Source organism: Eurypyga helias, unplaced genomic scaffold, assembly GCF_000690775.1.
Source record: "Eurypyga helias isolate BGI_N326 unplaced genomic scaffold, ASM69077v1 scaffold20967, whole genome shotgun sequence".
Lineage (NCBI taxonomy): Eukaryota > Metazoa > Chordata > Aves > Eurypygiformes > Eurypygidae > Eurypyga > Eurypyga helias.
Genome location: NW_010262573.1, coordinates 701 through 15,497, shown reverse-complemented (window position 1 = coordinate 15,497; position 14,797 = coordinate 701). Strand labels below are relative to the sequence as shown.

The 14,797-nt window shown below is 38.3% G+C and overlaps 1 protein-coding gene across 1 annotated transcript; it reads right to left on the bottom strand.

The window, feature by feature from the left end:
- Positions 1-795: 795 nt before the first annotated feature.
- VWA3A (von Willebrand factor A domain containing 3A) lies at positions 796-14,292 on the bottom strand (the record flags this gene model as incomplete). The annotated part of the gene is made up of 15 exons (XM_010155786.1): positions 796-947; positions 1,977-2,121; positions 2,563-2,707; positions 3,439-3,547; positions 4,218-4,370; positions 4,521-4,618; positions 5,161-5,271; positions 6,337-6,427; positions 7,851-8,009; positions 9,029-9,099; positions 9,522-9,720; positions 10,669-10,813; positions 11,518-11,592; positions 12,593-12,712; positions 14,177-14,292. Coding segments are annotated over 15 exons (1,889 nt in total), but the record flags the coding sequence as incomplete, so codon positions are not given.
- Between the last annotated feature and the right edge of the window lie 505 nt (positions 14,293-14,797).

Here is a 14,797-nt window from a genome sequence, read left to right as displayed (position 1 = left end):
CAGCAGGCTACAACCTAGGACCTAACAGAAACAACACTGCTGGCAGTTTGTGCCATAAAGAGGATCAAAAGTTTCTCACGGCAGCTGGATCTCCCAACAGCATTATCCAGAAGTTCTTAACCCCCTGACTGCCACTGGGACAGGAGGGCTGGCAGGCAATGCTGCATTCGATTCAAGAATACGAAGGGTGACTCTGGAAGACTTGGGACAACTACTGCATTTTGGGGTGGCTGAGTGGACATGCACCTGTCCTAGAAATCTTGAAGAACTGGTGGCCTCTTTGGGTATCTGATCCCTGTGGCACAGGGGCACAGCCATGAATGAGAATCTAAAGGAGCACATACTTTCTCCTATTGTCTCACGGTCCCCAATTCTGGACCACGCAAAAATCCCTGAAAAGGAACATCCATCGCACACTCCATCATGGCTGGTGTTAGCACTTTCCTAGTGCTCCTGTGTGCGGTCCGGTGTATTAACGTTTATGCCTCTATAGGGATGTGTATATGACAGACCAATGAGAGAACCACAGGAATGACCTCAGGGCTGCAGACTGGTGGTGCAGATCACTTCTCTGCGTGCGTGAAGGCACCTCTCTCAAGGACACAAACCGTGGGAGATGCAGGCCCTGTGTCAGAACAGCCTTCCCAGCTCCCACACGCATGAATGCCCAGCTCCATCCTGGTGTGCAGTGAACCGAGCGTGGGGCCCATCTTGGTAACACAGCCTTTTGACAATAAACAAGCTAGTAATTTTAAAGGGCTTTTTTTGTTGTTGTTCTTACTAAGTATCATATACCTGTCTGTACAGCTAAAAGAAATGGTGTGGATTTTAATATCTTGTTTCTTTCTCAATCTTTCAATTTCTTTCAAAATCAGACTGCAACTGGTGTCTGGTTTTCCATCAGTCAATACATACAGTGCCTCTGTACCTTGGAAACTGAAGGCCTTCTGAAAAGCAGAAAATAAGCATAAATAATTTATTTATACAAAAAGTTGCTCTTAAGAATGAAAGCACCATTCCAATGATTGAAAATAGTTTTATAGTTACCGCACCATTAATCAAGTTAGTACTGTCTTGTCCTTTTCACTAAGTATGAGAGAAATCAAGAATATACATTTAAAAAACAAACAAGTAGATAATTTGTGTCGTAAGACAATATATTCATAAGCAAAGCATCACCAAAACCTGACTCACTGAAATAAGCAAATTACCTGAGTTTGGAGAACTGCTGACAGAACATTTTTACATCACATTTTGTGGGAGTTATAGATGCTTGATGTCTGAAAATCAGGCTCACTAGGACTTGGTGTTCTTATATTATGAAAACATGCTATGGTAATTGACTCGGTGGACAGTTTTGTAATACAGACATGCCTTACAGTTCCACTCGACGATTCATGATGAGTTCTATAAAATTTACGCGGAGGTTCTGTAAGGATGTCTGGAATAATAATTTAAGGCAACATTTCTTTCTTTTTGATTCAAATTTTAAGTCTCATGAAATTGCAAGTTCTTCCAGTCTCCATTTAAATTATCATTACTAGTTAATTTCTACACTGAGAATTTTTACAGAAGCTTCTTCATCTGTTACTGAAGTTCAAGAATTGTACTCAATGCCCATGTGAGTCCAACAAACGCTGCTGCTTTAAAATCCCTGTTTGACTCAAGAGCAAATATACCACAGACACAATTGTACATAAGCATCATTTTGAGCAAACCACCAACTTGCTCTCCAGTATTCTTTGAATGCAAATATTAATGCAATTATTGATATTTCACATTTTTCTTAATCTCAGTATAAGCAATGAATTAAAGTACCTACAAGCCCCAGGGACAGAAACAGTGGCTTGATTCCAGATCTGTTCAATGTTTTGCATATAAAAATGTCATATGCTTTGTCCTAAAATCAGTCAGATGGAAGAGTTTTATCACAAGACACAATGTCTCCTCCAAAATGCAGTACACAATTTACTCACCTGTAAAACTGTAAGGATGCATGTATTCCCATGAGCATGGAACGTGGACACCCACTGCACAGCATCGTGACACGTTTCATCAGTTGCCTCTACAAGACATTCCTTCCAACACTCAGTATTTTCTGCAAATCTGAGCAGGTTAAACCTGAGAAGAAAGATGGCCACAACATGTAACCCTAACCAATACTATCAGTCGCTTTGGATAAGACAGTTTTGAAAAATAAAAACAAACCCAAAACTCAATAAACACCTCCCCCCGCCCCCAATCCCAAGAGCCTAGTATTGGATTAAGGTCTTGAGCTTTGGAAGAGTCAGAACGCTTATTTCACTCTGCATGAACTGCAAATCTATGGGAATGCTGAGCCCGAAAGTATAAACAGCATCAGCCTGTGGCAAATGAGGCCAAAAATTAAAAGTTGGTTAAAAAGAAGAACAGGAAAAGCAGATCATGTCACTTGTGTATTATGCACTGACATATAATTACTTGTATTGTGTTTCAGTACTGCCTCATTTGTAATTATTAAGTAATCTTATTACATAAAATTAAGTAGTGCAGATTTCAGTCTTTATCAGTAGTTCATCATACCTGACTTCATTTTTTCTCAGCTGCTCCCAGATAAGGGAGATAAGTTCTTTCGTGATATGTGGCAAATACGGGTCCATGGAACCAGATGTATCAATCAAAACACAGACATTTGTTTCTAAAATGGTACCAAACAATCTTCGGCTTCCTAGGCAAGAACATTAAAACTAATTGAGTGTCATTACATAGGCTTAATTATTGAACATATGATTTTATTGAGCATACTGTAAAATCTTCAGTCTTTAGGGTTCATTCTGGGTACTTTTTACATAATAAATCCTATTTTATGTAGCAACAAGGTATTTCAAAGGTAAATAATCGAAAAGTCTTCTGCCATTTCAAATCTAGCACCATCAAGCATTAATTACTAGCAAATTGTAGCAACTTGCATTAAACAATTTGTAGCTCCTACTTTACAATCCAGCCCAAAATTAAACTGTTTCCCAACAAAGATCTTTATAAGCCAGAGAGAGATCAAAATACTTCTCATTAGCAGTGATGCTGAACTTCTAAATAGGGCTCACTCTTCACAAAAGAAACAGAAAAGCTAATTTTGCCTGTTTATGTTACTGTATATATTGTGTTGAAAGTTTCTGACACCAGGAAGCTTGTATTCATGAACACAACATATAAAAAGGGAAAAATCTTACATCACAGCCCTAATTATTTCACAGCATGCTAGATGTTTATCAGCTACACAGATGCTGAGTTCTCTTGTATTCTTGTAAAAATGAGGGTTTTTTTTGTGAATACAATTTCAATGAAATGCAAAACTGATGACCTTAATTCATATTTGAAATCCCAATTTATGTTCACATTTATTCTATTAGAAATAGTAGACAAGTTGTGCTTTACAGAAAAACAGATGCACACCAATACCTGACAGAAGCCACTGTATTCTTTTTATATAGCGCTGCACCACTTTCTCCAGTTGTTCAGTGTAGATTGCCAGTTCTTTAGGTTGAATCTGCAGATGTTTCACAACCCCCTGAAAACATCCAGTTTTTACAAGAGCTTCAGCTGATCTGAGCTCAGCTGCTATATTTGCAATGTCTACATTAGCAATCAGCGAGATTTAGGTTTTTTTGTCTTCACCTCTATGAAATACTGTAAAAAAATATCTGCAACTCTGTTGTTACTAAATAACTGGTTCACCTGAATTAGGAAAGCTAGTTCTCATCTCAGCCAGCTGTGCTGGGCAACAGAATTATATAATTTGACTGGACAGTTGCATCTGTTGCATTATTTCTGAGAGATATAAAAGACTGGTATTATCCTCGACTTGTAACTTTCTGTTTCTCTCCAGTCATTAACACAAGCTGAAACAATTGCGATTCAACATTTTCCCATTTTTGACTTACAAATGATTTTTAAAAGCTTTACTTAAATTTTTAAAACAATTTTTCACACTGTATGAGCAGAGGAGATGCTGCACAGTCTAATGATCCCATGCAGTTTGCCCTTCAAACCTACTAAGTATTTTTTTGGTGGGTAAGAGACCTTCTCTAGCTTTCTGATAGAAGAGTGATTTAGAAAGAAGACCAGGGAAGAGTGGAGGGAACATCACGCTAGGAAGCCTCAAACACTGATCAACATGCACTGTCTTAAACAAATAGAAAGCCTTTCAATGGTGTAGGCATCTGACAGCAAGAGCTTACATTGATTTCTACACTCGGGAAGATGGTACAGTATTTTGCGGTTACTTTCTTGTGCAGAGACGCCACAGTTTTCTTTTGGTGAGTACAGCCTGGACCAAACACCAGTCTGGGCAATTCCAGTTTAAGCTTTTTAATACCGTACTTGGTCAGCCACTTGTAAGACAATGAAATGGAGCAATTGGTTGTTAGCAAATATTAGAATAGTTTAAGTAATAATACATTACACAGAATGACAATTAACACGTTCACATTATTTCATATGGATAATCTAAAATAGCAATTTATTAGTGTGGAGCAAAATACCTCTTTGCTTGAGCAGAGTTCCTCTTTCTTTGGCAATGTGACAGAGGGAACAGACTTTCTTACGCACGTTAGCTTTGGATACTTCCGATATACTGTACCTAGTTAAGAAATGAACGAAGTAATATTGGGAGCCCAGGGTTTAAATCACAGCCCTTATGAATCACATGTGACTGCTGAGTAAAGCAAAAAACCAAACCCCCAAACCCACAGACTAGCATTTCATACACAATTCAACATTTGAAAAAAATGCAAAGTTTCTATATATCAAAGTTCTAAAAAAAATAAATCACTTATTTTAAAAATTCCAAACCAAACGTTCTGTAATCATCTAAACCAGGATGACAGCATTTTTTCTTAGAGCATCTCTGGCCAAAAGATCCCAAAGGACTTCCCAAAAACCCCCCCAAACCAACCCTCCCCCCAAACCTACATCCCCACAAAAACAAGTCAAAATGAGTCAACCCCTCAAAAAAAAAAAAAAAAACCCAAAAAACCCCCCAACAGTATTTGACAAGTGAAACTTACTTCCACTCACTCATTTAAACCACACCAATTATCAGTGACTTAACATCATAACAGTTGTATAATAAACCCACTGATAATATAAAGGTTTCATCCATCACGTCCTGGCAGCACATACCCACATTTCTTCCTTTATCAGTATAAAATACCGACACAGAAAACTCGCACTGCTTCCTTGGTTTATGCTTTCTTTTATTCTCAGTCTGAGGCCGTTCTTTTATTGTTTGTGCTAAAAATATATGAAGAAAACCCAAGCTGACATACTTCAGCTAGATAAAACAGTTCTTATTTCCACAATTACAAATACTTAATTGTCTTAGATACTGGCTAAGAAAAAAATACATATTTAAGACATACTTATGCTACTTTCATAGAAATGGAAGCAAAACCTTTACAAATGTATATATTAACACCGGCAAGAATGTAACAAGGCATAATTTGAAAAGTTTAGGGGTTTAGAATAACCATAATATTTGTTGCAAAAGCCAATTAACATTGTACAAAACACCTCATATGCAAATATGAATCCAGATTTGTAAACATTGCTACATATTAATAAACTAATTTCAATAAATCAGTAGCAGGGACGGAAAGAAAAAAACCACAGGAAAACTACAAAAGTGGAGGAGAAAGAAAGTGGACTTTAATGGACTCACAGTGGCTGGAATCAATTTAAGAGCTGTTTCATACACCAGGTGCAGTTGCAAGAGTCAGCAACTGACAGACAACCTGACCGATAACCTGACATTTGTGCTGTAATTTTCCTTCATTACTGGATCATAAATAACTCAAGTGGAACAGCACATTAATTACAATGGGATCTACCAGTAATAGCAGAAGTCTCTCTATACTGAACTAGTAACATAATAGATCTCAGAATTGCTGAGCCTTTGAAAAAAAGTGGAGTATGAACTGAAAACCAAGAGAAGTGATGTTGTAATTATGGCTGCAGGCATGGGGCAAGCAGGGCTCTACTTTTAACCACACACATCTGAGACTTCCTGATACAGGACGGGCATTCAGCCATATGACCTGCAGTCATACAGCTGTGCAGCGTTCCTTCCTCTCACAGCCCAGAAGAGAGCTAGACACATTACAGCTGTAACTCCTACCCACGGGACTTCAAAACCACCACAGTGCTTCCTATCAGTCGGATTACAGATCAAACTTCCAAGTGTTTCTAAGATCTTAAAGGAAATTTCTATTTAAAATTTTAAAATGGAATACAATTTAATACTTTTTTGAGCAAAGCCCAAAAGAAACGGAAGACAAAAAGCCCCTAATCCATACAGACCTGGTGGAATTTCTGCTTTGGCACTAGTAGGACGCCATGCCAATACTCGTACTGAAGCATTTCTCTCTGCTCCATGGTTGTTCTTAATGTTCTGTAAGCACATATAATAAAAATTAAAAAGTGTCTCACTTGGATCATAACTGCATTATGCAAAACTGGAACTATCCTTCATTACTCTCTAATTCCTGTCTTACTCTGGCTCTTCTGACAAATTAGCAGATTGCCATGACGACTTGTCAATTTGCGATTTCTTGCTGGGTTAAGTAAATCTAATTGCTCTGTTTTAATTATCTTTCCAGTGTCACCTGCTGCCATAAAACTAAAGACTAACATTTACAGGCTGAAGAGTTTGGACCATTCCTGTTACTTGCAGGACCAGTCTTGTATGGCAGTGGCACTGTTTTTAGAATATAGCACTTTCCTCAGAGATTTATTGAATTTTGGAAACCTAGTGCTGACAACAGTAATTTTTCCTTGAGGTACATCTCAACCCTCTAGGGGCTGAACAGTCTGCTAAACAACACGGACACTTGTGTTTTCCTATTGTAGGACCAGACTCTTGCTGTGACACAGAGCCCTTATGTAACTGACAACTAATTTAACATACAGCTCTACTATAAATATCACCTAACTTCTACAGACAAGCCTGCATCAGTTTTCTACAAGTTTCCTCCCTGTAAAACCATGCTATTTAGTCAGGTCTCTGAGTGATTACATTTTTCCTGCATTTGTGAAGAGGTGTTGAGAATATACTGGTTTTGATAAAATAGCATGGGAGATCTGTTTGAGCTAACAAAGGTCATGAGCACACCTACACTTAAGAGTGCCATTCCCACTTCAAAACTGAGACCTGAAAATTCCAGGTCAAAGGTTAGTACCCCCTCTGCAATAGGAAGTTCTGTGTCTAGTCACACACCAAAGTGGTACGCTCAGTGTATATTACAGACCTACACGCACACTCAAAACAGATGCACACACAGCCTAAATTAACAAGGAAAACATCAGCAAAATCCCAAAAGACTCGGTAGTGTTACTCCATGGAAATAAGCACACTGGGCAGGAAACAAAGCTTGAATCCCATCTCTTGTTTTATGCTGGCTCTCTGTGTGGCCAGAGAGATGCTACTCAGCTGCGGCTGTAAATGAGCAGAATACCGTAGAATTCAGCACTTGCTAGAAGCACTTGTGAAATAGATATAATCTGGTAAAGCACATTTATGCTTTGCCTTTATTTTCATTAAACACTAATTTTTTAAGGTAAGAGGAGGGATTATTTAGACAATTTCAGATACTACAGTGTGGTTCCATTATAATTAATTACTTAGCAGGAGTTAATAAGATGTACTTTTTTGTTTATGTAGCACTTTGAATGCAAATTAACATACTATCACACTGCTGGTTTAATTCCTTCAAATTTTCAGCCTGAGTACCTCCCTCACAAAGAGCAGCATCTGAGAGTTGGACAGGCTCTCTAATTAAAACACACAGCGTATTAAAAATAGTAGCATTTCAAACCATTCTAGCCAGACTCAGAGCTGTGGGTTTAGGAGATGGCAACTTCTTTGGCTTTATTTTCTCTTTCTTTGGAAGCACATTTGAGTCTCCTTCTGGTACAAAGGGATTAACAGACTGATTTACTGAACGGTGCTTTAAGGATTCCACTAGGAATGCACACTGAAATGGAAGTTGGCATTGTTTAGTAATTAATGTACATGAAATATAAGTAAATGACATTTCAAAGACAGGGATTATGTATTTAATACTTTAATAATAAATAAAATTCACCCCAAATTAATTTATCTGGTAATGCTTAACACCTCTAACTGAATAAAAATCCCTTTGTGCTCTGCTTGCTCAAACATAGAGGTGGCAAATCCTGCTCTGAGCAAGCATTCTAAAAGGAAAGGGAACAGTACGCATACCAAGACCAGTACAAATGGGCTGATGATGAACCAAGTGTATGCAGCTATTCATTGATAACAAACTATTTTAAGATCCCATCGAACATCTACCAACTCTTCCTTTTAGAAAATACTTTTGTGACTCAGACTTGCATGCGACAAGGGGCTCAGACATGTACCTCACTGCATACATCTTTCTAATCACACTTCTGTATGAAAAACCAACCGTACTGCCAGGCTGGCTGCCTCAGTCACTGTGTTGGGTATCTGTAGAAAATGTCATGTGCTGTAATATGGAGAGATACAGCCTAGTTCTAAACCCTTGGGACACTTCAGAAAACAACTGGTTTAGAACTGAACAAAGGTATTTTGCCAATGGCAACCCCTCCCTCCACTGTGACTTACAGGAACAGAATATTATCTATTTGCTACATATGTACCTTTTTAATACACTTATTTATGTATTTATATAAAATTCTAATGAAGAATTAATTCTGCTTGAGAAGAATTCATCACAGGATTGGCAACAAAAAGGAGAAGCACTTCAACTGTAAACTCCTTGTATCTGATAATACGGAATTTCAGCCACTCCAACACCAATCACCGCAGCGCTATCGTACAACTGCTTTCTAGTCCATATTTACTCTACGGTGACTGTTCTCACATTCTAGAGCATTTCTTCCCATCTTACAAGGGTTTTCATGCTGTTCAATTTTCTGCATTGTCAGCTGAACAAACGTTGAATTTTTTTTCTGAAGAAACACAAAACTTAAAGTTACATGTAATTCGTACCTTTTGGGAGTAGTTGTTTGCTTTTTCCATTTCAGACACAATAATAGTGATATCGTCACTTTCAAAAATACCTGATAATCAAATATATGTTAATCAGTGTGGGTTTTTAAGTGTAAAAAAATATAGCTTTTTTAAAGCATACAACAATTTGTAGAGCGTCCCAAATGTCAGTGAGAAGAATCAAAAAGCCTTTTTTTCCTGTAAGCCAGGCAGTCTGGACCTACTGCATTAGTAACTATATTTTAAGTGAGCATCTTTGAAATACCTAGCAGAAAATAGTGAATTCAAATACAAATTTGAATTTATAATTTTTGAATTCCTGCATTAAGGCTGCATTATAATCTTCTGCAATACAGCTGAAAGCCTCAATCGAACTAGGACCTCTATTTATATCTTAGTGCTAGTATAGCTTTATTGCATCCTAAAAAAACCCTGACGCGATATTGTTTCATTAATGAAAAAGGAGCACGTGCTGCCTTTTCTTTTCACATACCTGCTTCTCCAAACCAATGAAATCTCCCACGGGCTGCCTGAACTATTTGTTTAAAAGCAATGGCAGTTTCTGTTGGGTTAGCATAGTGGGCTGGAATAATCCCACTGGAGTCGACGTCCTCCGTTACACTGAACAGACAGACGTGAAGCTGCAAATCAAAACCTCTGCAAACCTCAGCCACATAAGCACTGATTGTGTGCTGTAAGACATAGGAGAGGAAAAAAAAGAAGAAAAAACGGCAGTCACCCTCTACCTCAGACCATCTTCCATCTACTCCACTGGTTCCTGAACCGATGTACAAATACTCCCATCCCGAGCACCTGCGTAGCGGAACCTACCCAGAGTAGCTGAATGCCTCCTCAGTTCATGCATGGAGACAACAGCTGGCTAGTGACCATGACAGCAGCATTACTGCAGCCAAGAAGTGAGGTGGGGTAGCTATGGCAATCAAAGACATGGACTCCAAGGTAGCCATGCACTGAAGCAAAGAACCAGAGATGGAACTATCCATTCGGCTTTATTTTGCTGTTATCCACATGGGCTTTTACTGATTTCTTGCATTTGCCTAGAATTTCCAGAAGTTTGCTAACACAAGCAAGAGACACCCACTGCATACACATGGTTACTGCAGTTGGATTACCACATGTTCAGAAACTTGTGGCTGTGCATGTGGCTTAACTGCTACAGAGCACATGCACTACAGACACAGATCCATGCAAAGAATTACGATTATTGAAAATAGGAGCTGTCTCTATATAGCGTGCTATGGAGCCCCACCACAAAAATATCTGTGGCTTTGTTCCCATGAGTTATAAGAAAGTGACACCCTATGAACCATCAGAGTTGGTTTGTTCAAACTCAGAAATCTGTAGTGAAACGATGGCCAGGGCTGAGGTGGGAAAGGAATCCTAAAGACACTTGAATTTTCTGTTTCACATGTTATTAGTAATCGCTACCTCCAACTCACGGATAGCGGTCGAGATCCTAACAGTTGCGCTGGCTTAGATATGTAAAGGAGTATTCTGCCAACAAGCCCTGAAGGCTAGCCACGAGGGGGCGGGGTGGGGGGAAAGAGAGAGAAAGTAAAGTTGAGATTAATTCTCACAGCAATTTACAGAAGAGTTGCAGAAGTTGTGATGACACTTACTGTTTCCTGATCAGGTATTCCAGTAGTCAGCAAGTAAAGTCCTTGTGATTTGTGTTTATCTTTGTCTTTGAAGTCTACTTCCACAGCTCTCCTGAGCGCACTCATGAAATTTCTACTCCCTTTGCACTGCAAGCTCAACACCCACCTAAAAAGAGATGTTTACAGTTCAAAGAATGAGGCAACAAATGCTTGTGTTTCTGCTTAAAGCAATAAAGAGAACTAAGAATCTTAACACTGTACTGCAGTCCAAAATTTTAGACAATGACAGAGGGAAAAACCAGATTATATGATGACACAAATTTGTTGCAGTTTCTGTACTGCCACCATGGCAAACTAGTTTTTAAGGTTCAATTCAGAGCACAGAGATGAAAGAATTCTCAATTTTATGTGGAAAGACTGTAATATAGTAGAATTTAAAGGAATAAAGCAGAGGTATAATGAAATCACTGAGGGTGCGACTCCACCAACAGAAGCCTGGGATGTGTTTCCAGTGTTTGTGGGGAAAAAACATAGCTTAGCTTTCACACCCCAGTTGAATTTGAAGTAGTTTTCAACTCTTCACGTCACCCGTGCATTTCTTACACAGACACTTCTACATCACTGTACACATATATTCTCTATACGTATGAAACACAAAGTCACTATGACATATTAAATTTTATAATGCTGTTTTCCCAACAAACCATCACAACCAAACCCACAGCTCGTGGCCACCTATTTTTGTAATATTATAAACTTAAGAATTTTCTAAATTGTTCACAGTGCTGTTTAAATCTCTTTCTCTGTTTTATCTGTTATGGTACCTATGATCACTCAATTCAGTTGTACAGGAAAATAATTTGATCCTACCTCCAAGCATTTTGTAAATTTGCTGGTTGGGAAGGAACCAGTTCCAGCTGCCAAGGCACAACATCACTCCCAAATCTGTCACGGAAAGATAACAGCAAATAAACTTCAGATTATGCTTTAGAACAAGTAAAAAGGTAGAATAAATTCACTGATAAGGAAAAATCTCATTTGGACTATTTCAGACATAAAATTGCCTGATGCTAACTATTTCAAACCATTTAATTATTCACATTTATCCATCACTCAGCAGTTGTCAGATTTGCAAGGTAGTGGGCCAGGCTACATTTTTCTTTCCTGAACAGGATCCTAAGTGAGCTGGTAAAAGCTAAGTGGAATGCAGACCCTCAGATGGTGCCTGTATCTCTGACCTAAGGGCTCTGTTCTCCCACCAGGTGTGGAACTCCATGAGCTGTTTTTTCTTACGTGCCAGTCAGAAACCTGCCCAGCTGCTCTTCAGTAGCTCTGCCATATGTTTATGACTACCAGTGCCGAGTACAGAATTTTAGTACTATTACGTATTTCAAAAGTATTAGTTACTGTAAAATTTAAAGGGTGTTCTCAGTTACAGTACCCAAGACACTGAACTCCTCTTCCAGTAAGGGTTTCCAACACATGAATTAATAGTTATGAACAACCTAGCAGGATGAGAATTCGTTACATTGATGATCAGTTCTAGTGAGCCTCATCTAAAACAGTGATTTTTAATCACTAATCTGGTCTCTGTACATCTGATCCATGCACTTATCCAATAATGACAAATCAGGACTACTCTTGTAATTATAGAATCATAGAATCCTAGAATGATTTGGGTTGGAAGGGACCTTAAAGATCATCTAGTTCCAACCCCCTGCCATGGGCAGGGACACCTTCCACTAGACCAGGTTGCTCAAGGCCTCGTCCAGCCTGGCCTTGAAGACATCCAGGGATGGGGCAAGACATCCAGGGATGGGGCAAAAACATTAAATATAATTAAAACATCTAAAATATGTCTGTTAGTAACTACAGTCTCCCAGCATACTTCCCTCATTGCAATGCATTAATAACTATCTTAAAAGAATCTTAAATAGTTGCTTACGCTATAATATTGAAGTAATCCGTATTTGACAATTGTTCCTCAAGTAGAAGTCGCAAAGAATGTTGGATACGAATGATGTACATAGAGTTTGTTGCTGATATATCAACAAGTATAACTACCCTACATAAGAAATATGTTATTCATAAAAAAGAAAAAAAATTATCATTTAATTACATATTCTTATCTTCAGTGTACTCTAACTTGGTAGAGAAAGTATCTTCTAGCTATGTATCAAATGTATAAACACCGAATCTCTTAAAAACACCCCAATCTCCAAAACATAAAGTGAGATTTGAAAAAAAGCAGTTACAATAATGGAAATTCTATCTTTCTTAAGCTATGAATAATCTGGCACATGTAGTGCCACAATGGCTGTTGAACCCTAAACAGGTCCTCTTTCTTCTCTCTACATGAATATCCACACCACACCTGAAACATGTGGACGTTATCCAATGAGAAATGTTGTTGGGTAGTTCATTGTCCTTTCCCTAACCATCATTCCAGCAACATACGTAGTATCACCCCAAAGATAAATGGCAAGTTTTCTCCCAGCATGTCAGGGACAGACTGGTTGCTCAGGTACGGACTGACAAATGTCATCTGGCATGTTATCCGTTTGGAGAAAAGGTGTTAATGGTGACCTTTGACTGTATGGTCAGTATTATGTTTTCCTTGCAGAGACAATGCCGGACAATTAACAATAGTTAATGGACAGGGGATACCCTGGGAGCAGTTGTTATGAGAAGAACCACAGATGCAATGGACAGGCAATGGGACAAAGAGTTCCCAACACAATACAGTGGCCAGATGGGCATTCAATCCCTGAACAATGAACAATGAACAAGAGTATCTCTAGAAACAGTGGCCTTGGCTATCTTCTTGTTTGAATCTTCAAATTCAAGGTTGGTAGACAGGACAAAAAAAGAAATTGTGCAATTGAGGTTGGGTAAAGCCTCAGACACAACATAAATATCATCCTCAAATGCATAATCAGATGAAGATCTCAAACCTCATGCAGAGAGGAAAATCTTAGGTTTTTGAGCACGTCTACACTGATACTCATCACCTGTCACTAGAATGCACTTCAACAAGTACTGGAAGCAGAAGGTACTTCATAGGTCCAATCTCGTCTTCTGCCAAGAACCCATGAGACCGTGCAGAAAAACCCTAGGCATAAATACCAATAGCATGGCTTTGGAAAGCTGAATGTAAACACTACCTCTGGCCGGAAACATCAGGTTCTGTTTATGTGTGATTTAAGATAGAACATTCCCCAAAGGCTTACTTGCTAGATAAAGAGTCTCATCCAGTCTCATGGAAATTGCAGTTTTGTGTTGACCAATGATCAATGAATCAGTGAATTAATCAGTGAATTAATGAAATTCACTGGGTCATTAAAAAAGCTGAATATCAATATCTGTTTTCAAAAGTGGATTTCTTACACTGGTCACATCTACCACTGTTGTCTCTACATCTGATTATTTTCTGACCTGTATTCCTTGGTGCTGACTTACACACAAAGCAAAGGGTGGCAAACCACACCCATCACCAATACACGAAACAAGGACTAGCAAAGTACAATACCTCCTTTCACAAACACTTCCCCATATTCCTCTGCTAGCAACAGACAGCCAGTCAATTCGGTTCTCATAGAGCCTTACCATTTTAGCAAGGAGTTTCTGTGCATAAAATATAAAAAACTCAAGTTAAAAATATAAAGTTTAGATAAGTCTTTTACTGCCAAATCCTTAATACAAAAGTAACTTGACAACATAGTAATGAAAAAAATAATGATTGTTCATTCATGTTGACAGCAGCATTTAACTCTTAGTAAAGATAAGAGAATACAGTCCATGGTAAAAAAATCCAATGGTAAAAAAGCAACAAAGGGTCTAAACTCTCCTCTTCAATTTTCCCCTTGCTAACATGTCCCAAAATGGTGGTCAGGCATATTAAAAAAAGAAAAAAGAAGAAAACCTTCAAAAAAACCCAGTTTTTGCAAGTTTACCATTTCTTCAATAGCGTTTTTAGGCAGTGTTCATCACCAAACACATCATTTAAAATAAACACAATATTTTCAAACACATACCATTCTTTAACACTTAGCAATTTGAAGACATTAAGGCATTTTCTTCAAACTCTACAGCATGAAATTTGCCAGCATATGTATGCATTGTATGTATGAGGGCAAATCAAGCTCGAAAA